The sequence below is a fragment of the Electrophorus electricus genome, chromosome 10, assembly GCF_013358815.1.
Source record: "Electrophorus electricus isolate fEleEle1 chromosome 10, fEleEle1.pri, whole genome shotgun sequence".
Classification (NCBI taxonomy): domain Eukaryota; kingdom Metazoa; phylum Chordata; class Actinopteri; order Gymnotiformes; family Gymnotidae; genus Electrophorus; species Electrophorus electricus.
In genome coordinates this window covers 2,359,303-2,383,006 of record NC_049544.1, presented here as the reverse complement: position 1 = coordinate 2,383,006, position 23,704 = coordinate 2,359,303, and the positions used below count along the sequence as shown (strand labels likewise).

General features: G+C 37.0%; 1 protein-coding gene across 1 annotated transcript in view; it reads right to left on the bottom strand.

Annotated features, from left to right (window-relative positions):
* dnah5l (dynein, axonemal, heavy chain 5 like) overlaps positions 1-23,504 on the bottom strand; it is a 69,555-nt gene extending 46,051 nt beyond the window's left edge. Inside the window, exons 1-29 of the mRNA XM_027026907.2 lie at positions 23,420-23,504; positions 19,923-20,014; positions 19,548-19,736; positions 19,262-19,327; positions 19,081-19,167; positions 18,010-18,081; positions 17,820-17,921; positions 15,657-15,843; positions 15,289-15,454; positions 15,059-15,152; positions 14,850-14,948; positions 14,428-14,609; positions 12,585-12,701; positions 12,173-12,374; positions 11,982-12,077; positions 11,551-11,724; positions 11,360-11,449; positions 9,184-9,339; positions 8,442-8,581; positions 8,182-8,333; positions 7,358-7,565; positions 5,491-5,578; positions 5,148-5,271; positions 4,841-5,007; positions 4,431-4,523; positions 3,990-4,193; positions 3,791-3,871; positions 2,624-3,028; positions 2,252-2,370 (exon numbers count right to left, since the gene is read on the bottom strand). Coding sequence (XP_026882708.2) covers positions 2,252-2,370; positions 2,624-3,028; positions 3,791-3,871; positions 3,990-4,193; positions 4,431-4,523; positions 4,841-5,007; positions 5,148-5,271; positions 5,491-5,578; positions 7,358-7,565; positions 8,182-8,333; positions 8,442-8,581; positions 9,184-9,339; positions 11,360-11,449; positions 11,551-11,724; positions 11,982-12,077; positions 12,173-12,374; positions 12,585-12,701; positions 14,428-14,609; positions 14,850-14,948; positions 15,059-15,152; positions 15,289-15,454; positions 15,657-15,843; positions 17,820-17,921; positions 18,010-18,081; positions 19,081-19,167; positions 19,262-19,327; positions 19,548-19,736; positions 19,923-20,014; positions 23,420-23,504 — 4,037 coding nt within the window. The remainder of the gene's footprint in view (positions 1-2,251; positions 2,371-2,623; positions 3,029-3,790; positions 3,872-3,989; positions 4,194-4,430; positions 4,524-4,840; positions 5,008-5,147; positions 5,272-5,490; positions 5,579-7,357; positions 7,566-8,181; positions 8,334-8,441; positions 8,582-9,183; positions 9,340-11,359; positions 11,450-11,550; positions 11,725-11,981; positions 12,078-12,172; positions 12,375-12,584; positions 12,702-14,427; positions 14,610-14,849; positions 14,949-15,058; positions 15,153-15,288; positions 15,455-15,656; positions 15,844-17,819; positions 17,922-18,009; positions 18,082-19,080; positions 19,168-19,261; positions 19,328-19,547; positions 19,737-19,922; positions 20,015-23,419) is intronic.
* Between the last annotated feature and the right edge of the window lie 200 nt (positions 23,505-23,704).

Sequence of the window (23,704 nt, the reverse complement as noted above, 5' to 3'; positions counted from 1 at the left end):
TTTAGCTGACAATTGTGCCACTGACAACAGTGGCAACCTGGCAGTGGTGGGGCTTGAAGTGGCAACATTCAGATTACTACTGAAGTACCTTAACCAATGACTGTGTATATATTGTATGTAAAATATTTTGATTGTGTATAAAATATATTGTGTGACAGAAATTTACCTTTATGTGTAATGTAAATTTTACTGATCACTACTTAAGGTAAAGTATCATAAAGTGAGGGAGTTCAACAAAAATGAGGCAGCCATCTTGCTCACCTCTGGCTTTGTGGTTGTATGGTTAGATGAAATTTGTAATAAGCATCTTTTTTTTTTGGCAGTATGTATGGACTAATTATTGTTCAAGGACACTGAAATTACGAAGTTGTATTTTAGCTGGATAGCTGTATAAGTTTTAAGTTGATGCGTTTATACTGTTTATACTGCATGGATTCTTAGCATCTATCAGGATGGGTTTTTTAAAAGCAATTTATTGGTTGTAGAAGACTTGTTGGATAACTTTAGTATAAGGCTGATGAACTTTACTGTGTCTCAGCAGATGAATTCTGCTGTAGTAAGAATCATTAAAAGATGGTTAAATGGTAGTTTAAAAGATTCTTTCATTTTAATTCCATGATGCAGTCTATATCTTAGTCAGGTACACTTTGGTTGGATGGACTGGTTCTGAAAGGTTAACATCAGTATACCACTGATGGTCAAAGTGACTCCTGGGGTTGCTTCTAAATAAGGAGAACTTTTTGACAATCCACAGATTACAGAACATTGAGAAATTTGTTCATTAATGGCAAAGGCTTCTGCAGCAGAAGTGTGCAGGACACCAGAAAGCAGCTATCGAAGGGTCAAAGTATTACAAGGAAGAAGTGGACCAAGTGGAGTCTGGGGAGACGGGTAATTGGTATAACATCGGTTAAGAAGCTGATCGGTGCAGAAGATGCTAAAGAGAACAGTCTCCAATCCTCAAGAAACACACACTAAACGTGATGCACTGGAGGTGGTCTGAGGCCTGCCGGAAGCCATTGCCCCTGTTTTCCCTGCAAATCAGATGTTGTCTGCCATGCTGCCTCTTTCTGCTCACAAACAAAACTAGTAATCATTCGTCTTCTCTCTGGTGACGTGGCCTTACTAAACACCTTCCACGAATAACCCGACCCAAGCCCTGCTTTTCCACTTTGCACTCGCCCAACCACATCCCTATGCTCCAGTGCTCTCTTAGGTAATGGTATCACCTCACACAGTTTCCATTTTCTCTGCTTTTCTGACTGATGCGACTGCTTTTATCACCACTTCCACAGGCCATAACAAAATCATCTCATGACTTGCCTTAGCACACCACACTACATAGACAGGACCCACAGTCTTTTTCATAATCCTCTCTACCTCTCCGCTTCTCTACCTCTCCGCCTCTCTACCTCTCCGCCTCTCAACCTCACACACCTTCAGTGACCGTCTAATACGATGCAGCCAGCCAAACTGTGGACAAATGTTTGAATTTACCTGTCAAAAACAACCTATCAATGCCATTCACCATCTCTTTTTTGAGCCCTGCAACTTGATTTACTGCAAAGGTTTTCCTTTTACAGTTGACAAACCTCCAGACTTGCTAGGTTTAACCTTCGTCCTTGCCCACCTAATGTTATCATTTCATTTCTTTGGCAACCGCTGGATACATGGCAAAGTAGTTGTCAGAATTGTCATGTTATGTGTGCCCTCAGTGGAGGGAGCCAGTTGCCCACCTGCATCCTCTGCACCCTCTCTCTATTTATTAAAAGATTTGAAAATGTAACCAAAACAACTTAAAGTGAATAGAAAAAAAAGAGAGAGAAATTAGAATCTGGATTCTTTGCAAATCATTCTAGCAAATAATCCCTAGTGTAATGCCTGCTTTCAGATATAGGGTCAAGATTTTGATTCTTGTATGCTGGTAGAAATACATTAGAAAATGCTTTAGTGGAAGAGTTTTGTTATGCATTTGTTAAAAATTTCTATCAAAAATTTAAAAGGCATTCTCTTCATATAGTATTTTCCCTTGCAAAGCAAGCTATGTAAAATATTCTACCCCATTTCTACCAGTGAGCAGAAGTGTGCTCTATGCAGTAATTTGCTGTTTTTGTTAATGCTTGTTTTCTGTTTGCTTTTGCTTGTTTTTGAATTCAGTTATTGATGTATATGGTTAGATTTCCTGTTGGGAATCCATCTTTATCAAGGACTGAAACTGCAATGAATTTCCAATAATCATGATCTTGTGTACCTGTTATCATAGTCATTGTAGAAACTTTGGACTGCGGACTGAAACATTTCAACCTCAGACAGCAGCTTTGCCTTCATGCTTGGATGGATGACCTCAAGTGTAGTTTGGGTTTGCACAACCTTAAATTGAAATATAAATATATGTCAAAGAAACAGATATGGATATGACAATGATTGTTTGTAGAAAAATCTGTATTTTGTATTTTAAAAATGAAAAAAATGACAAAAATCACTTTATATTCAATTTCACACACTTTGACTTCATAGTACTGTATTGTTAAATGCCTTTTTTAAAAATATACAAATATATTGTTCAATTAAAAAAAAAAAAGCAATTTATGGAAATAATGGAAAAATGGAAAAAAAATCTCACCAGTGCCTGGAGGTTCTTCCAGGCATACATTACACTATCCATCCTATCTGCATTTCCATCACTGAAGTGCAGCTCATGTCTACTCAGAAGAGCAAAAGACTCCTCCACTGGCCCAATAGTGGCATCGATCTGTATCTCTGTTTCACGTATCTCTCTTAGAGCAGCCATGGTTCCTCTCACATCCTCCAGGTCAGAAATAGGCCTCTGAAGCTGTCTGCCCATCCCCTCTACAAAAGCACATATCTCCAGCATATCTGTAGAGGCGCGTTTATTTAAGGCCCCCCCGTATGTCCGTTTCCATGCCCGACACTCCTGGATCAAGGAGAACTTGAGAGAGCTAATGTCATAAAGGATGAAGCCTAAAGTAGAGAAGGCTGGGAGGTCCTCAATCTTAGCTTCAAGAGCCTGTAAAAAAATATACCTGAATCAGTTAGTCAAAATATTTTAGCACATTTATTATAAAGAATTGTTAAAAATCAGAGTTACACACATAAATTGTATATTCTAAGAAGTTATCTCACATGAAGCGTGTGATATGAATCTAGCATTTCAGCATTCAATTACTGTTCAGGTGAGCATTGGATTGGACAAAAAAGTGGCCTTAGCAACTCTGGCACCCAAGAGGTCACTCCTTTACTTCCTCATCACCCTGATGAAATACTTTTCATCTTGTAAAACAATGACTTTTGCCTATTATCTTATTTTCAACCCAGTAGTTTATTTCTGTACTTTATTTAATTGACTATGGGCCAAATGCTTAAACATATCACCAGATTTAACATGAGAAATACAATTTTGCTGCTCTGCCATGATTTAGAATATCTGAAGACATCAACTCATTGTAACCATGCACTTTGCATCTTGGTGAAAGTTACAAATGCATTACATTGTTATGCAGCTGGCAGTTTTCAGCATACTGTTGTGTCTTGCATGAAATTCTAGTATGTATGTATGTATGTTTTGGCTTAGCTTTCACTTTGAGCACAGGTGAGTTTACCAGAGTGGTAAGTTGACACCAGAGACACTAATTATCACTGTGATAACTTAATGAATAGGCTTTAAATACTGTATCACACATTTTGTGTGGCATAGAGCAGTTAGCATTAAGTTTTATGAATCTGACTAATTATTCCTTGGATCATGCAATACTTGAGAAACCACACTCACAGAATAATATGAAAGTTGAGCACTGAACTCAGGAAGGGACGGATTGGTTTCCAGAAATGCATTCACTTGCTCAGCTGGATCCTTGAAAAGAAGAAAGATTTTAAATACACCAGCTTTCTCACACAGATCTGATTTCTGCTTATTTAACCCTATGTACACCACTTATAAGCCTTCATCCTACTTGCTGAACACTGCATACCTGGGTCCACAGAGCAGAAAAATGGGTGAGGTCTACCAGAACATCCCCAGCATCCACTTTAAGGGAAGACACTATGGAGCTCAGCTGGGCAATTGTTTTAATGACATCCTTATGCTCAGCAATCTGTCTCTCAAGGGGCCTGAGTGTGAGCTGTTTGGTGACTGGGCCATCATCTCCTACTTCTCGTGCTGCTAATTGCTCCAACTGCAATATTTGATGTATAAATGGTTATAAAGGATGTCTACTAGTACTTCCAATCTTCTTAATATCTATGTAAATTTAGCATTCTATAATATTAAATTATGGTACTATAAATTAGCAAACTAAATCCCAAGGCAATGAGCCGAATATAAATGATCTTTTCAACCAGTTCTGCTTGTTTCACAAATATGTCTCAGCACCTAAAATGCTGTAAATCTTAAAGTAATAAAAACAAAACACCTGTAGTTGTTTGTGATGTAAATGTGAAAATTTCCAGAGCGGAATATCCTTTGCCATTGACATGACTGTAGTCACAACTTTGTTCAGAATAGTCTAGACAACACAGACAAATGGGAAACAAACCATTTTATGTTATCCGATCAGGTCAGTCAATAAAGCAAAGCACCATTCTGCAGTCTGCGGATCTTTCACACCACAGTATAAACACTAAAGGAGGAATTCCATGATAACTGTGCGACGGAAAAGGGAAGTACAAAGGAAAAGGCGGGGGATATAGTCGGAGAAATATTTACTTCTGGTTCCTGAGACACAAAACCTTTGTCAGCCAACCCTATACACTGGCAAACCTCAAAGAAACTTCTACACCTATGGCTGCTGTGTGAAATAAATGCAAAAAATTATACTAATACCTGTACTTCCTCTAAAGTGGGTTTGAAGATGATGTTGGGGATGGATAGTTCAACAGAGGTTCTGAAAAGAGGAGTCAGGGCTGTTGGATGGCTTGATGTGGAAGAGGTATACTTAGGATTCACGACATAGATACGGCGCCTCAAGGAATCCAGGGAGAGTTTGGTAGCTTTCAAAAGAAAATACAGCTTTAAGAGAAGCTCTGCATGGGTATGCAAACATGTAAAACTTCAGAATATAATCAAGAAAGTTGGTCTAATGCAGCATTAAACATCCACTGAAATGATGTACATGTGTCCAAACCCAAACCTTTAACCAATGCCTCAGTGTTCTTTTGACACAGCTGACCCATCATGGTGTAGAAACTACAAGGCAGGCAAACCTGGCACCTGGTCTTGTGTTTAAGATCTGGGTGAAGGCATTGGAAGGTGTCCTAGATACAAAAAAGTGAAGGAATGCAAACACACTCTTTTTTGAGGGGGTGGCAGATTATTACTACCCATTTTGCCACTGCAGTTATCATATTGCTGGCATTTTGTCCATCCCTAATACTAACCCTAACCTATGACAATGCCAACTAATGCAAAATTAGAACATACCTGTTCAACAGCTTTATGAGATGCCAAATGCAAGTTACTTTTATTTTTCTCACCTCCAAGTTCAGCATCTCAGCAGGTTTCATCACCCTTTTTAGTTCCTCAATGATGTCATACATGGACTGCTCTACCTGCTGACTTTGACTGTGGAAGAAACAACACAACTTCAATGCTTTTGCAAGGCATACTCAGAATGATAATAACAAAACAGCTCTGTACACCTTAAGTAATCGCATAACTCCTGAATCCTATTTAACTCCTGATCACATATTATCCCGTTAATATTGCTTATATTGGGATTATATATCATGTTTTGTCACCGTGTTTGCAGTTTAAAATAAGGTAACATTACATTAATAAGACTAATAACAGTCAATAACAGGATGCTTTTTACTGTTGACAAGATATTTTTGGATTCAAGGGTTTATTTAATATGACTTTATACATGTTATGTAAATGTCTAATTTTAATTCCTTAAATTGCCGTGCAAGTAATTGTGTCATGGCAATGTTTCCATTTTTATACCAGTGCAGTTTTATGTCAAAATGTGTTCAAAACTATTGCACCATCATATTTTAATGTTACACACCCTGTGTAACAAAAATATCAGTTGTTTAATTGTTTCTTCTAGCTGTATACATGCTTCTTCATCGACTTAACTCTCATTATATCTGATTATAAATTATGCCCAATTCAGAATCAAACACTGATGTTATCAAAAGGGCCAAGACACTCTCATCTGCCTACCTTTCTGATCTAGACAGAAGACAGAGCTGATAAACTGATTCATTTCAGGTCATTTATTAAGGCTGCACAGGACAGATTACCAACAAAGTTGCTAAAAAACATGCTGAGTTGCAGATTTTAGTATGTTGCTCTTTCCTTGATACTTCTCATCACTAATTCCAAATGAGAACATTAATTTTCCCTTAATCGAAAGATTAAGTTCAAACTCAGAACTAGCATGCGTTAAAGATGACTCATCACGCTGTCACTGCTGGCCATTGAGTCAGTGCTTGTTAAAGAGCTGGACATTGATCATTTGAAGTCTGTCGCTAAAGTTAAGATTTCATTCTGCATGCTCAATGAGGATAATGAAATATTCATAATGGAGGAGTAATGTGCTAATGTATGCACTTTTTCATTCTTTGGCTCAGACATGTTTTGTGTTAGGGAGCATTCGGGTGCTCCTTGAATTTGATGTGAGGGGAGAGGGAAAGAGTGACTGCCTCGGTTTGTGTGTGGCCCAGGATGTACTAATCTGCTCCTCTGTCTTCTTATACTTCCATGTTGTCCATTGTCTCTTAAAGCATGGAACTGATGTTTAATTATGAGCATATTAATAAAAATAATACTAAGATTGAATAAAGGATTTTGTGCGTGTGCATGTGTGTATGTGTGTGTGTGTGTGAGTGAGTAATAAATTCTTCACTGTTTATATGTGGTCATGTGTATATTATTGTTATTATTATTTATGCATCTTCAAACATTCAGACAAACATATTTTCAAGTGTTTAAATGTTTTTCTGGTATAGCAGTAAAAACACATAAAGCCAACCCCTAAACACACACACACACACACACACACACACACACACACATACACACACACACACACACACACACACACACACACACACACACACACACACACACACACACACACACACACAGAGATTTAATATGCGTTCTTTTCCTTTTGAAAGAAACTCAATTTTGCGTGAACATGGGTTTTAATCTTTTGTAGTATGCAATAAATGTTAATGTATAGTAACAACAGAATAAGTTTGTCAAGTTTTTATGCAATTATGCATTTCTATATTTATGCATTTATATAATTATTCATTTTTACTTTTTACATACTTGAATAACTTTTATATAATAATATAATTTATTGTATTTGGAAAGAGTCAACCCACTTACACAGTCAGCGTGTGTCTTGCCGATCTCACAATGCTTTCGGTCTGGATGAGGAAGTCTTGGGGAACCATTGTGTCGTCCTCAGGAAGGGCTAGAAGGCTGGTGCATGACATGCTCTCCACAACCCGCTCAATGCGACACTCTAGTATGTCCATGCTCACTTTTGCCACTTGCTCCAACTCTTGCAGAGCACCATAAACAGTGTCTATAACTAGAGCAGAAAATATTTAACTGCAATTAGAATGATCTGAATCAGTCAGAATAGAGAACAAATGTAGTTACCACAGAGAACACCTAACAGTCCGCTGTGTCTCACATAGTAAAGCCTTTGGACATTCCATGAAGGTTTTCTTCTTAAAGTCAATGTTCATTCCTTCCATTTTCTTTTTTCTTTTCTAAACTGCCCTTTTATATAAAATTTTAGAAAGGGTTGATTATTCTAAAATCTTACCATTTAAGTAATGCTAATATTCTGGATACTTTTTGGTTTGGTGTTAGGGAGATTCCCAGTATCTGCGCTCCTCAAGGTGAAAAATGTTTTAATTTGCTTAAATGCTGTTACAAACCAGAAGGAATGGCAAGTATTGAAAAGAAATTGGTTCAACCCTTTGTTATTCTAGCTATTTGTGTAGTACATCATCCAGTTTGTGCAACACAACATCTAGCGAAGTTAGAGTAATAAAAGTGGTTTATATAATTAAACACTGGAAATGTGCTTTTGAAGTGTATCTCTTGAATAAATATTTGAAACAGGTTTGGCTAATTATACTACAGGATTCACAATAGGCATGTGGACATCCAGTGTGCATTCCCTCAATATACCTTACATCTGCTAATGTTTAGAGAGGTCCAAGAGAGAGCGATGAGTCCAGGAGAAAGTGCAGTCTCCACATGACTAATAAAAGGTTTCATCAGGGGCTGCAGCAGGGGAGAGATCCTCTTTACTGCTGCCTCAAAGTCTTGTAGCATCTCTATCAATCTACAGAAACAGAAAGATTTCCATGTGAAGTTAATCCATGAAAGGTTCTAATAAAGCCAAATTAAGATTTTCAGTGAAGAACTACAAACATTTCTCAGGCTCACTCACTTGTTCTGATGGATTTTCAACTCAGCTTTTTGAGCATACATATTGAGGATGACCTCTGGCACATGCACCCCTAACCTATGCATGTACTTTGCCTCCTCCAGTACCTCCAGCACAATAGGATCCAAGTTCACATAGATCTCCTGAAAAGGGTAAATGAACTTTAACCGAAGCCTAATTTGGCACTGTGTATAAAATCAGTGGCCAATATGACCATGTACACATAGTGCAGATAGTATGCAGATCAGATGAATGGCAATTTTCATGGTTTACATTAGCACTTGAAAATAGAGTAAAAACAAATACTGTCATCAAACTGGTTAACTAAAAATTACTTAGAAAGTTTCATTTATATTTAAACTTAAATTTCTTTCCATTTCTTCAAGCTAAAGAAACAGATACAACATTTTGGTTCTTGCGTTTCTTTCTTTGGTGAACAGCTACACATGACTTGCATGACCAAACTGGTTAATGTGACAAATTCTCGTATCTTGCTCAAATAAACAGTTTAAGAATCAGTATATTGGTTTTACTAGTGGTTCTTGCATATGCTACATTATTCCTGGAATCCAACAACTATTGCCAAAAACATCTTTTCCTGACCTTTCAAAAGGACTAGTTTCTTGAGCTGGGCTTATTGTGACACCTGCATTTTGATTATCAGTGGAGTTTTAACTTTTGCAAAAATGACAGAAGGTGAACTCATAAACTAAAAAATAGGCTCAAATAAAACAATGGCACAAACCTTAGTTTCTGGGTGTCTGATGAGAAGTGAAGAACTGAGGCCCTGCTTTCCTAGCTCAACTGCACTGACCCAGCCTCTGTAATACAGCAGTTCATACTCCACTAGAACTGCTGCCATTTTGTTATACATTCGGATAATCTTCTTCACCTCAGGTGCCTAATTTAAACACAAGAGGTTAAATTAATGTGATGTAATGTGAAAGCAGGTTTCAACCAAATTCTCAGCCTCACCTATTATTTGACTGGAGGCAATGGATATTTAGTGACAACAGTGGTTAAAATAAATGTATCTTAAAAAACCACAAAAATAGCTATGAGGCCTTCTAGAGGAGATAAAAATAATGTGCAAGATTTGTGTACAGGGCTTTACCATCACACTGATACATGTACATATACAGTGATCAGTCATAGAATTACCACCTTGCTATTATTGTGTAGGTCCTGCCAAACAGCTTGAGGCATGAATTCTACAAGACCTCTGAAGGTGTCCTATGGTATCTGGCATCAAAACAGCAGCAAATACTTTATGTCCTGTAAGTGACAAGGTGGGGATTTCATGGACTGGACTTGTTTTTCCAGAACATCCCACAGATGTGTGGGAAAATCCCAAGGATTGGGTTGAGCTCTCGGAAATATGGAAACAAGGTCAACTTTGAACTTTATGTAACAGTCCTGGAATCATTCCTGAACAATTTTTCCAGTGTGTCAGAATGCATTTTCCTGCTGAAAGATGCCACTGCTATTAGGGAATACTATTGTCATGAAGTGGTGTACATGGTCTTCAAGAATGTTTAGGGTTGTGGTCTATGTCAAAGTACTATCCACATGAATGCCAGGACTCAAGGTTTCCCAGTATTGCCCAGAGCATCACACTGCCTTCACAAGCATGCCTTCTTCCTATAGTTCATCCTGGTGCCATTTCTTCCTCAGGTAAGTGACACACATGCACCCACTTGATGTAAAGGAAAACATGATTCACCAGATAAAGCCACCTTCTTCCATTGCTCTATCGTCCAGTTCTTGGCCTTCATCAAAATGGTGCAGATCTTCACATTTACCTATTTTTCCTGCTTCCAACAGATCAACTTCAAGACCTGTTTGTTCTTGAAATGTATATATTTCTGCCTAATATATCCCACCCCTTGACAGATGTCATTGTAACAAGATAATCAATGTAATTCACTTCCCCTCTCAGTGGTTTTAATAACGTGGTCGATCTTTGTATATAACATCCATGAGGATATGGCCCTTGATCCAGCTCCAATGTGCTCACCCAAGTTCTTTGTTTCTTAGGTAAGTGTCTTTGTGTGTTATATATGTGCACATGCATAAGTGCATCAATATGCTGGTACAGCCCAATACAGAGAGGGTCATCAATCAATTAACCCTTTGGTTTGAAGCATTGTTGGCAACATGAAGCATTGATGTAATACTAGAGCATTTAAAATAGAACACGTATATTTGTGACATTGAGTGAAGGCAAAAAAGGGAACAGGATGCAGGCGCAAACCCTTTAAAGCAAAGGAATGGATTTTATTGAAATAAAATGAAAGTTAACACAGAAAAGTACTGGTAATACCGGTAAACAAAACAAGGCAGACAAACTAGGAAAACAAGGCAAGACAACTGACATTAGTTACAGTAGAATGGGTTTTACGCAGGACAGAACGAGGGACACACCAGGCACATGTGACATATGGGTCACCTGTGTGGGGGCATGGTGTATAAATGAAAACAAAGCATGTAGAAGAAAGAAAAACAAGGAACATGTGAAAATGAAGATTCTGGCAAGCAGTGATACAATATTACTTGAAACAAAGGATAACTCTGGACCACAGAGAGTTAAGTCAGTTTCAAGATGCATAGATGAAAAGATGAACTCATTTACCAAAGGTGGAATACAAGGCATTTCCATAGCTGCTCAGGAGGGCAGATAAGAAAGGGGTTGATATGTGCCAGCTTGGAGGCAGGCAGAGCTTACAAAGTGTAAAATGCTACAGGAAGACTATGAAGCACAAGATATTTGGGAAAAACAATGCCCAATGAACAAAGAGAGGATAACAGTAGGTATAAATGCACAACTAGAATAGGGGGTAATGACACAGAGGTGAAAACGACAAAGGACAGAAATACCACACACATTTTATATGGGTTGTATATTGTATATTTTTCATTACCCTTAAGATTTCCAGTTTATCTTTTAGGATTTCCATTGTTGACTCAATTTTTCTGAACAACTGTCGTGACCACATTATTTTCCCAGCCACCTACAGATGACAAAAGAGAAGAGAAGACAGAAGTACAAATCAGCATTTTGCTGAGCTTTAGTTGGCAGGACTACATAGCCAATTAAGTATCTTTCACTTACAGGGGGAATGTTTCGTGGAATAGGAGGACAGTCTTTGTGTTTATGGTAGAGTTTTCGGACCTGCTCCAAGTCACAGGCAAATCGGTGCAGAACAATTGTGTATTTGTCACTGAGGTCCATCTGGTTACCAACAGCATTCTCAAACTTTGACAACAGATCCAGAACCTGTTCAGTCTTAGGATCGACAAAACACTCTGAGAAGAAGTAACTCTACACATCTTTTTAATTTAAATATAAGAAAATTAGGATTATCAATTTTTAAATTGTGATTTACTCACTAATCTTTAAATGCCTTTAGGGGTCATTCATTATTTAATGTCAAGTTTTATTAAACATTTACATATAGTATTTAGTAAACATCTTTAAAGTCATCCCAATATTTTATACATTTGTAATTATTATTGCACATATGTTATTAGATAAATCCTCACAGAAAGTGGCTGTTGAAAAAAGGTATCCATCATTGTGTGAAGAGACTGATACAACCCTTGTATCTGACTTTTGAACTCCAGGTAGTCACTGTTAAACTGAAAAAGTATTGCATTTGTCGGCATGCACATCCCATAAATTTAGCATTCTATAAAAATGAAACAATATCCAGAATATGACTTCTGACATGTACCTCCACTCTGTGGTGGTCCAACACATTGTATGACTTAGACTTGATGCTAGTTATGATGGCTTGATATCGTACATGTATTTTCTCAATGCCCTCCACTTTTATCAAATGCAAACCCGAGAGAGCTTCTAAGGTCATAGCCATATCTACAATATTCTCCAGGCGTTTACAGAATGTATTGAACTTTCCAAATATATAATTCTCACTGCGAAATTCAGAAAAAAAATAGTTACACTTAATTCATTGTAAAAGGCACAAGCATAAGTACATAAAAGTAAATGAATATAGCATATTCTGAATGATCAAACACAGAAAAGGTTTACATTAGGAATATACTGAAGGTACTGAAAACATGATGCTTTCTATCTTCTTAATGAATACTGCTTGAACTTCTCAACACCTTTTTTAAATATACCTAAAATCAAAGTGGTGGCCAGAGGGGTGGGGTAGCTCTTCCCACACTCTCAGGAAACATTGGCGGTACTCCTGGTTCAGTTGCTGACATGCCCTAATCCTCTTTAACAGTTCCTGTCTGAAAGGCAAATAACATGTTGAAGTATTAGATTATAACTTGCCACAATTATTCTGCATGATTCTGTTTGCAGTACATAACAGAAGTAACAGAAGAGAAGATGATTTACCATAACAGAAGTAACAGAAGAGGGGATAATTTTACAGATTTACCATTACTGCTACTAATAATGCTACTACTAATAGTAATATTAATTACTAGTTTGATCTCAAGTTTATACCACAATGCTATCCTCTAGCAGTCGGGATATAATTAAATAATTATGTCTTTGTGCACATATTTCAGTTCACTTTTAGGGGGGACAATATTCAGAAAACACTGATGAACAATTCCTCAAAGGGACCAAGATGCCATCTAAAGTACCTTTAACCAACTGTGAGAGATAGTAAACATTAATGCGTAGTTGTTGATGAATGGTAATGACAAAAAAAGACACATACAAACTGCTGTTCAAGACTGAAAACCTATTCACTTTTTATGAAGCAAAATAAATATCTACTTTTTATGGGTACTTTTTTTGTTCTGATCATTTATACAAAATATATGATCATTTTAGACAATGTATATTATCTAAAATTCTTCTAAATTTAGATTTGCATCTATTTAAACATGGCACGGCTTCTGCTGTTGACCGAGACCTCTAACAGTCAGATCACATTGATGTGATCTGATTTCCAGCCTACACCATACTGACTAGGGTGATTATGTTTGACACGAGGAGGTCAGTCAATCCGCTCTGGTCTATGCCCAAACAGTAGTATGGTAAATGGTGACAGAGAAAAAACAAAATTCAAAATGTTCCTTATAATGTCATTTTAGGGTGAAAAAATTGGAAGGTAATTGGAATGTATAACATTCTTCGCAGACATTGTTTTTTTCACAAATTTTAAAAAACATGTGCAGGGCCATTAAAAATAATTAATATTTCTGACCTTGGCTATACTAACTTAGCTTCTTATCAGTAGCCTTTTGTGCATCTGTGTTGTGAAATTTAACAACCCAACTTCTTATTATACAGCATGGAATAATGCCAAATTAAGTGCTAAGAGAAAGTGATAGTGGCCAACAATAAATAACATTCAGCTATACGGAAACATTTTGTTCATTTTTATAGGGAGCAGTCATAATACATCCTAAAACACATCATTTGTGAAGCTCTGAGCATGTGTTTACTGAAAAGATATTTTAGCACTTGCCATAGATCCAGTGCACAAGTTATAAAGAAAACATGAGTAACCCAATATGTCTTGGCTGATTGATTTAATTTGGGGTAAGAGGAAAACCCTTCTTATTCTATGACAGCTTTTCACTGTAGATAAACACACTAGGAAACCAGCTGAAATGGATGCAAATGCTGAGAAGTCTATTCTTTTAAATATGTCTCTTGAATCTTTGCCATTAGCTAGCAAGCTATCTGTATGAGAGTCATATCTGCATTGCAGTGTGAGCATCAACTCAACATAAATAAGAAGCTATATCATACATTAACTCCAGTGATTGGCAGCATTAGTTGTTCAGCTGTAGGTGTAAGAGATTTAAGTTAGCTCATTTCAACTTTCATATTATTTATCACTTTTTTTATTATTATTTATCATTTCTAATTCTGCTGTGGAGTCACAATGAGCATTGAAAGAGCTGAGGGCAGCCAAATCTTGGGCTATCAGGATCAAAAAAGGACAACAACTTTAATAGGAGCACTGTGCCAAATTAACTCAACAAGGCTCACCTGTCCATGTCCCATATTCTCGCCACTCCTTGGCAAAGGTAGGCCTTGCATGTTGTTACCATTTGATTGGTGACCTTCACAAAGAGGGATGTCATGTGCTCAGAGGTATTGTAGTACCGCGACACACTTTGGATCAAACGAATGCTGTTTAGTAGACTGGGGATATGTTCCAGCATATCAGTCTGAAGAAGCAAGACATGGATGCATGTCAAAGGCATCTAACGCAAGCCAAGTACTATCTGATAAATAAAGCCTGAATCATTAAACATCTGATTACAACTCAAACATCAAGGACTCTGTATGACATAATGCTAGGCATTATTCTATAACTCTAGAGCTCACTAGTTTTATTTAACCCATTCAATAGTATTACCTAGTATTAGTTAGAATTGCTAGTTTGAATTTATAGATTTGAATCTTACCGGAGTGCACTTCCCCAATACCCTAAAGAACTTTTCTAATGTGTAAAGATATTTCACATTATCTTTGGCCTCATTGGCAACAACTGTGATGTTTCCATCCTACGAATAAAAAAATCCTCTGTCATACAAGCCATCATTACCATTTTAACTCAAAAGAGGGTTCTTTCAAATACATAAGCTTAATGAAGGCAATAACCATATGACCTAACCAGTTCTTTCCATTTAATCAGGGTCTTGGACTTGGCCACCTGTAGCACTCCAATAATTTTCTTCACCTGGGGTTGTTTTATTTCATCCAAAAGACTGTCAAAATACACACACTATTTCATACTATGTAGTGGAGCACATATATCAAATAAGGATACATTTTTCATTAGCCTTTTCTAAAAAACCTTTAAATCCATCAAATGAACAAACATGGACAAAGCTCGTTTCCTACCAGGTGAAGGTGTTCATTCGGCTTTTCCAATGTTCAAGCTCTACCGAGGGCCCAGTGTCATCTGCCTCCTTCCTCATCTGCTCACTCTCAGCAAGCACCTGCTCAATCTGTTTGGCCCAGTGCAATAGCACCCCTTCCAGAACCTCCACCAGTTCAGAATTATTTGCTAGGGATGAGAGTCATAAGGCATACACTAGATACAATACAAACACAAACACAAATACTGTTACATTGATGCGAGCTACTATTCACAGTTTGAAGGAATTTAGAAATTTAGAAGTGCAAGGAAAAAATCATTGCTTTCAGAAATGTTTTACAGTCTTAACTTTGTGTAAATTCAATTTACTTATAATGTGAATGCTTTTTACCAGCATTGATATAATCTGTAGGTTCCTGAAGATGGCTGAGATCTGGAGCAGATGCCACACTGTGAAGCTGAAACTTTTCCTCCAGGTTTCTCCTAGCTGAAGACAGACTGTAGATAAACCTATGCACAGAGGCCAGGAAGTCCTGAACATGAGAGTCCTTCTGACCCTCTTTCATAATCCCCCAATCCTGGAAAAGAAAGCAAATTCAATAGAATAAATAGAAACCCCTTTCATAAATAAGACCAAAACATTGCTGGATTAGGTTTTCCAGTAAAATGAATGGAATTCTCTTTCTACACTGGTAGCCCATTGCCATAATTCTCTGGGTCAAATGGGTCTGTATGTGACATCTAACATATATAGCAGAAAATGCTTTCTTTTAAATAGCTTTTATTCATTACAGCTGCATATGATGAAACCTAATCATAAAACGAGCGCACTAATTTCACCGGTATTTTCATTATCCATCAGTTTTATCTTTGGTGTATTTATACAATCATACTTGTCATGCAACCAGTTTCTCTGAGCTCTGATAAAAATCAACATCACTACATTTCCCAGAATCCCATTCACAGCAAGGAACAACATTTAACCAGTCACCGATTATTTACTCATTCATCCTAACCAGAATATTGATTTCACCTGTTTCCCATTATCCATGCCTATATACCTGTCTGTTTCCATGTGATTTTGCAGAGTATTGCCACTAAGTTTCCAAGTGTGAACAGAGTGGTTTATTCCATTTGCCTATAATGTGTTTAGACCCTGTCGTGCTTTTGGATTTTTGCCTTTTGTCTTCCCTCTGAATGTGTTTGCCCTGTCGTTTTCTCTCTCTGGTTTTTTGGCTTCTCCCTCTAGCTTCATTCCCTTGGTTAGTAAATTAATTCCTTTTACACATGAGCATCTGACCTGTTCTGTCCAATAACAATGATTTACCAGATGTGCTCAAATCAATGCTTGTTTCAATGCACAGTTATTTTAAACAAGTTTACACTACAATCCATATATGAAATTCAGTAAAAATTAAAGAGGTTAAAGCTGTTAACACATAGTTAACAGTTTTGAAAGATTGTTTTCCTGTAAGAAGGACTTCACTCTTCACTCCTGGTTGTATTATACAAACTGCATCTGTTCCTAAAACAGCATAATAACATTATCATTACATGAAATAGCATTTAGTTCAGTTAGCTAGGCTGTTGTTTAATCATACTGAAGACATATTTCAGCAAGCCATATGAGGTTAAAAAAAACATTTAAATAAAAAAAATTGTTTGGTTTGTTTTTGTTAAGTCTGGTATTTCTGGTATAAATTGCATATTTAGCTAATTTTAGTGGGTTGCCAACTGGCAAACATTGCATCAAGTCATTTTAAATATAAAAATATGTCATGTAATTGATCTTTCAGTGTCTCAATATTTCTTCCATCAGCTTCCTAGCTAATGTCTAAATTAGTATTTTCTATGTACTGATTCTCCACATATGGAACTAGTAAATGGATCAAGGCACAGCCCCTGTATTTATCATTTGTTCTATATCATCAGAGTGCAACACATTATGCCCTATACAGGTGTTTGTACACACAGTTTGCACTCAATAAAGAATACTTTGATTATTATTATTTTTTTAATTTAAGTATTTTGAAGGGCAGCTATAGAAATTGTGCATATGCAAGCAAAGACTAACTTTCTAATTTATCATTAAGTAATATATATCTGTTGCCTATGTTTTGTGCTCCCAAAACACAATGATAATATTTGTGTAGTGTTGCATAAATAAGGGCAATTGATGTTGTTTTGGATAATAAAAAAAAATGTTTTCAAGCTATGGCTATTGCTTCATAAGGAAAATGTAGTGTTTCATGGCACTCCACAACTGGATACTAAAATGTATAAACCAAAAAAATACCCAAATAAGGCATTTTATGGTTTAAAAATCAGATTTGCAATGCACCATATGTTGCATTGGCAGTTGTCAATTTAAAATACTGGGATATTACACGACACATAATTCATGTACATCAACATATAAGCTTCATCATGCAAAATCATTAAAATTCTGAGGGAAAGAAAATATTTACATTTCAACGAGTGAGCCTTTGGCAAAAAAAAAACCAAGAGCTTTGCCTATCTTATTATACCATATGAAATTGTATGCATATAGTACCTCTTGTGAACTGAGTGCAGGATATAAGACTTGAGTGAACAGCTTCTCTAGATTGTGCAAAATGTGCCCACCCATGCAGTCAAGCATTCCAAAATTCACCTCCTACAGAGAAAACAATATGCCGAATGAGAAGGAGACAATGCAACAGCTCAGAGGTGCCATTTAAACTCATTTATGAGACTCCACTCACCTGTGATACATTAGAGGTTGTTATGGCCTTGCCTGTGTTCCGCAGGAAAAACAAACAAAAGCCATTCAGGTTCTGTAATGGATTTCATTTCACAATCAGTGGAAGCAATAGGCCAGTTTTTTCCCCATAGCAACAAACTCAAAACAATGATGCAATATATTCACATGTAACAACATATTATCAATATCATAAGAAAACCATTTCATTTGTAATTTTTTAAACTGTGTAAAAACAACAGCAGTCCATTACACTGTGTGAATATTTCATGATGAATGGGTGAATAACATGCCCCCTAATTATTTGAAATAAAATCTTAAGTTCAGTGGCAGATGTATAGTGTGAGTACTTGTTCCTTCTCCTATAAAATTAAAGTGTTGTGATTGGCCACTCCCTAGCATCTTTGTTGTCATGGTTTCCATGTCTCTTGTCTTTATTTTGTTTCTGTGTTTCATTTCCTCTGCCCTTCATTTGTAGCACCAGTGCCTTGTGAAATTCTTATTTGTACTTGGATTTAAACCCTGTCTTGTTCCCTGTGTTTTTGCTGGTTATTGTGAATCCTAGTCTGTGTTAAAGCCTACCCGCTGTTTGTGTTAATCCTAGCCTTTGTTCGTTTCCGAGCTTTGTGGTTTCTCTGTCTGTATGTTATTCCTAGCCTTGTGTTAATTTAGTTTTCGTTAAACCTAGCCTCTGTGTGAGTCCTAGCCTGTTTGATATAACCAGCCGTGAGTTTGTGTTTACGATGTATTCCCGCTCACTGACCCTGGACTGTTCTAATGACTACGGCTCTGGATTTGCCCATAATAAATCTCCACACATGCGTCCGCCTCCTTACCGCTCACTGTTACATAAAGTTTCAAAGGAAATAATAGTTTATATGATACTGGCAATTTTTTAAGTTTACATTTTTCTTACAGTTTAAGTTTTTAACTTTACTTCAAGATTCTGTCATATTTTCCATAATAGAACAATAATAATTGTTCAATAATTGTGGTTAATACTTCTGTGAACCTCTAAGTGCTGAAGAATATCCTGTAATTCTGTGTCCACAAATGAGAAATTATTCATTTCTACCTCGGTAGTGCCAGTAGTGATGAATAGTTTTTTCTGTCCAAAGGTTCCACTGACAGAGTCTGTCCAAGAGGATGCATTCCCATGGGACTGAGAAGCAGAGTGAGAAGACATTACTTGATTAACTGTTTAAGAATATTTTGCAGTTAAGTTTAAGTTCAGCATTAAGATTTACCAGCTGCACTGCTTGATAGTAGAAAAGTAATCTCTTTGATCCATGGGCAGAAAAAAAGTCATCAATCATGCAAAACTGTAAACAAACAAATGATAATATGTTCAGCATTGTTTTCTAGGCCTCTAGCAATTCAGCAATTCAGCAACAAAGCAAACAGAGTAAAAGCTTAATGAGTTATAAAGCAGTAAATTCATGAGCAAAATAATACGAGAGGTATGGAAGGTCCCGTATATGTAAAGTAAAGTAAAAGGCAGTCGTCATAGGCAGAGTGAGAGAGTCACCATATCTGGCCCACCTTATCATCAGAAACAAGATTCTCTTCCACTTCTGCCTCACCCAGGTTGACTCCACTGGCAATCTTGCCAATGAGGTATCTGTGTCTGCTGTCCAGCATGGCCTTACGCTCATCTTTTAGAGCTCTGGCCTGCTTCACCATCTCCTTCCTTGCTTCGTTAGTTAGTACCAAGGAGCGTTTCCCAGCCGCCTGAAAATGTAAGGAAATTTGCTGTATATCATAAATTTGAGAATTCAGTTAAGCAGTTGGATTATGAGCTACAGTGTTACGGATTATAAAATATAGTGTTACGGATTATGAGCTACAGTGTTACGGATTATGAGCTACAGTGTTACGGGCACATTTTCAATGACTTCTTGAAGACTTTGCACTCACGGCAGTAATGGCTGTGGGGGAGGAGAGGACTGCCTGGGTTTGATTGCTGTATTTAGGCTTTTGAGCCCCTATTCTTCTGTGTCCACTCACACCTATCAGTAATTGAAAAATAAATGTCACTGATGTGATAAAAAAAATAGCATTGTTAGTTATTATCTTTAATAATAATTGATCATTACAACACATTGTTCAACATCTTGAAATTCTGTGCAACTATGCTGCAGGATCTTGAGGAGTATCTTACTGACTCCCAACCCAACACTCATTGCGCACCTACAAAGTGCGCTAACATCAGAAATTTAACCACCACTAATATAGGATCCATCTTGTCATAAAAGCAAGCAAGAAACTGCAAGTAAACAAATGCACTGCACTTAGAAGTTGACATATAGTAATAATAAAGGAGGAACCGAAAGACATGCTTGTCACGATTCCTTTTTATTCAACTAAATATAATACATGCAAAAGCATGAACTACTAATTCTAGAAGGTGGGTGAGAGGTTGGGGTGATCAGTAGATGGTTTGGAATAAAGGGGGTGGTGGTGAGGACGAATGGGGAGGTGTTAGGATTCATACAGGTGGGGTTTTGCGAAACGCTGTTGTTGGATAACAAGGGAATGGTCTGAGATGTCTAGCGTGGAGGGAGGGTGGAATATATGAAGGAAGTGATGGGATAAAGACAGAAGAGCAGGGGAAATCGACACACAGCTGACCAGCTGGGATTTGGGGAAATGATAGCTCAGTGGTTAAGGTACTCGATTTGTAATCAGAAGGTGTCCAGTTCAAGTTGCCAGTGCTGGGTCCCTGAGCAAGGCCCTTAACCTTCAACTGCTCAAGACGTATTCAGTCATAATTGTAATTGGCTTTGGATAAAAGTGTCAGCTAAATGTAAATTTGGTGAATGAGAATGCTTGCAACCCATTAACTTCCAAATGCATGGCAAAATGTGGTGGACTTATGTGCAGCACAGGGTTTGAAAACATTTTCAACACAGAACAATAGAGAGGCTGGGCTATGTGTGTGTGCAAAACTAATTAAATAAATAAATACATATATGCTATACTGTGGCAATAAAAAAAACCCTAAAACTTTAAGGAAGTTTAAAGAATTATATGTGCCATTTTATTAATTAATTAATATTCTTCCACAATGCTATTTATTTATGGAGAGTGTTTGGTCTTAATGTAGCAATAAATATATAATAATAATACTAAATACACAACTAACTGTGACATAAAAAGTGCCTATTTGTCATGTCCACAAACCGGAGCATTCCCCGTTTCCCAGGTAACCTAGTTACATCAGTCTCTGTGGTTACCTGTCTCCTCCCCTTAGTCTCCAGCTGTTTTGAGTTTGTCCCTAATTGTAGTCCCTACGTATCTTGTTTGTTGGTCATTGTCTTTGTCTTAGAGTGTCGCTCATGGTTTCTGGTCAGTTCTCACTTGGTCACTGTCATTGTGTTTCTAGTCCGATCTCATTTGTTCTGTGTTTGGTTACCCTTGCTGCATTTTTAGTTCTGTATCTTCATCGTCATTATTGTTTGTTCATCTTACGTAGCCCGGTTCTGTGTTGTTCCCGTTTGTCTGTCTTTATGCTCACCATAATGTTTTATTATTGTTGTTCTCCGTTAGTCTTTCCTTAATGTTTTATTCCCTTGTTGCCCATTTCCCACCCTCACCCTGTTATCATATTACTCTTCTGTTAGCCTGTTTGTTCTTCATTTTATTCTGTATTGTTAATCTGTGTTGGTTATTAAACATATTATTTATTTATTTATTTATTTATCTATCTATCTATCTATCTATCTATCTATCTATCTATCTATCTATCTATCTATCTATCTATTTATTTATTTATTTATTCTATTCGATCGGTTTGGTTCGTTATGGCGTGGTCACTTCGCGCGCATGTTCGCTCTCCACCCCCTCCCACATTACACCATTTAATAATGAATGTAATTATGTGCTTATTTATATATCTACTTAATTATTTATTTCACTGATCACTCCCAGGAACATGAAATAAGCCTTGGAATTAAAACTGGTACTTTCACCTATCAACTCCAGAAGGACAGGGTCTAGCTAATACTGTCATATGATTGGCTGATTGTTTTCCGTCTATTGTTTGTAGCTTTCTGGTCATTGAGACAGCAGAAATTGAGTGTAACAGCTATAGTGTTCCAGTCTAAAAAGGGTTTGCAGATCTAAGTGAGCTAGCCAACTATGGGGACTGCCAAAATGACCTTGAACTGGAGTAATGTTAGAATAAGGTGTGAGGCTGGATATAAATGCTTCTAGCACATGTGCATCTAATGTTTAGGTACAGACTCATGTAAAGATGTGTTTAGGTCCTGTTTTATAAGGGTAATGATGTAATGTATTGATGGATTTTGCACCTGTTGTACTAAGGGTAGCTGCTTCTCTATATAATTCTTGAAAGCTTTTGCAGTGTCAGCCATTCATTTTGTTTATGCATTTGCTCATCCTAGAGCTCAGTGCTATATGGCTTTTCACTGAAGCTGGTAAAGGTGGGTCTTTCCAGAATACCATTTACCAGCTGTCTGTAATTTTATGGGTGAAGGTGACCGTTTGAATTTCAACTGACATGAATCTGTCACTTTCACGTATCATTAGTTCTTCTCAAAACATTTAACAAAGCTAGTTTCTTTAGAGTTTGTTGAGCAAGGCATCACCTATCTTTGCAATTGTGGGTAGCATTAAAATAAAAGAGAGCTTGGCAGAGATGATGATGGCTTGAATTCTGCTTACTGTCACAGTGAAACAAATAATATATACTCATCCTGACATTAATGGCATTTTTTAATATTTATTTCTGTTTTTATTTATGCCTCCCAACTTTCCTGCCTCATATTTCAAGCCCTTGATAATCCACAACTGATCAGCATTCAGTATTCAGCATTCAAAAGGCTTTTTAAAAGAATAATTTTGAGAAAACCTTTAAACTAAATTATATTGTGTTGCAGACTTGTGCTGTGTATTAACATACTATAGTCGTTAATATTATGTACCTTGCCCTTTTCTTTTAGTTTCAACCTTTTTCAGTCCTATATTGTCTCAAATGTTAACCTGATAGCATATAAAAATATACAGTAGGGTAAATTAAACTATTGCATAACACACAATACACCATAAAAGTATTGGAATATGTCAAATGGGGAAAATAATTAACATTTTCATTAACATTTTCACTGGGTACAGAAATATTGCCAAAACCACTGAACAGCCTTCATTTTTACATTTTGTCTATCTCCTTGTTTGCCCTAAATGTATGACAGTAATGAATATATGAACACATGTAAGTAGCTCTGGGTAAGAACACTGTAAATGTAAATGTAAATGAGTGTAGGGAAAGTGGCTTGCAATAAATAGGAAATACATGCAATCCTTCACTTTGTGTGTACACTAGATAGGAAATATGTGCATTTACATGAGAGTGCCCATTTCCTATGCACATCACATATAACATACATATGTACCTGAATTTATGTTAATGAGTGGTGGCTTTACATCTTCCAGTTGCTGATCAAATGTGTCCTCTTGATTTCCACAATCCTGACTCATTGCTTCATTTATAACAGGGGAATCTCCTGGTTCCTGAGCTCCAAGTTCATTGCTCTTCTGAGACCCTTCCACTGCTATACTATTGTTTTCCATGACAGTTGCATGCAGTTCGTCGTCTGCTTTTGACTGTCCCTCATTTTGTGACATCTCCACTGGTTTAGTGGCCAGTTAACTCTGCAATTTAAAAAAAGGGAATCAAA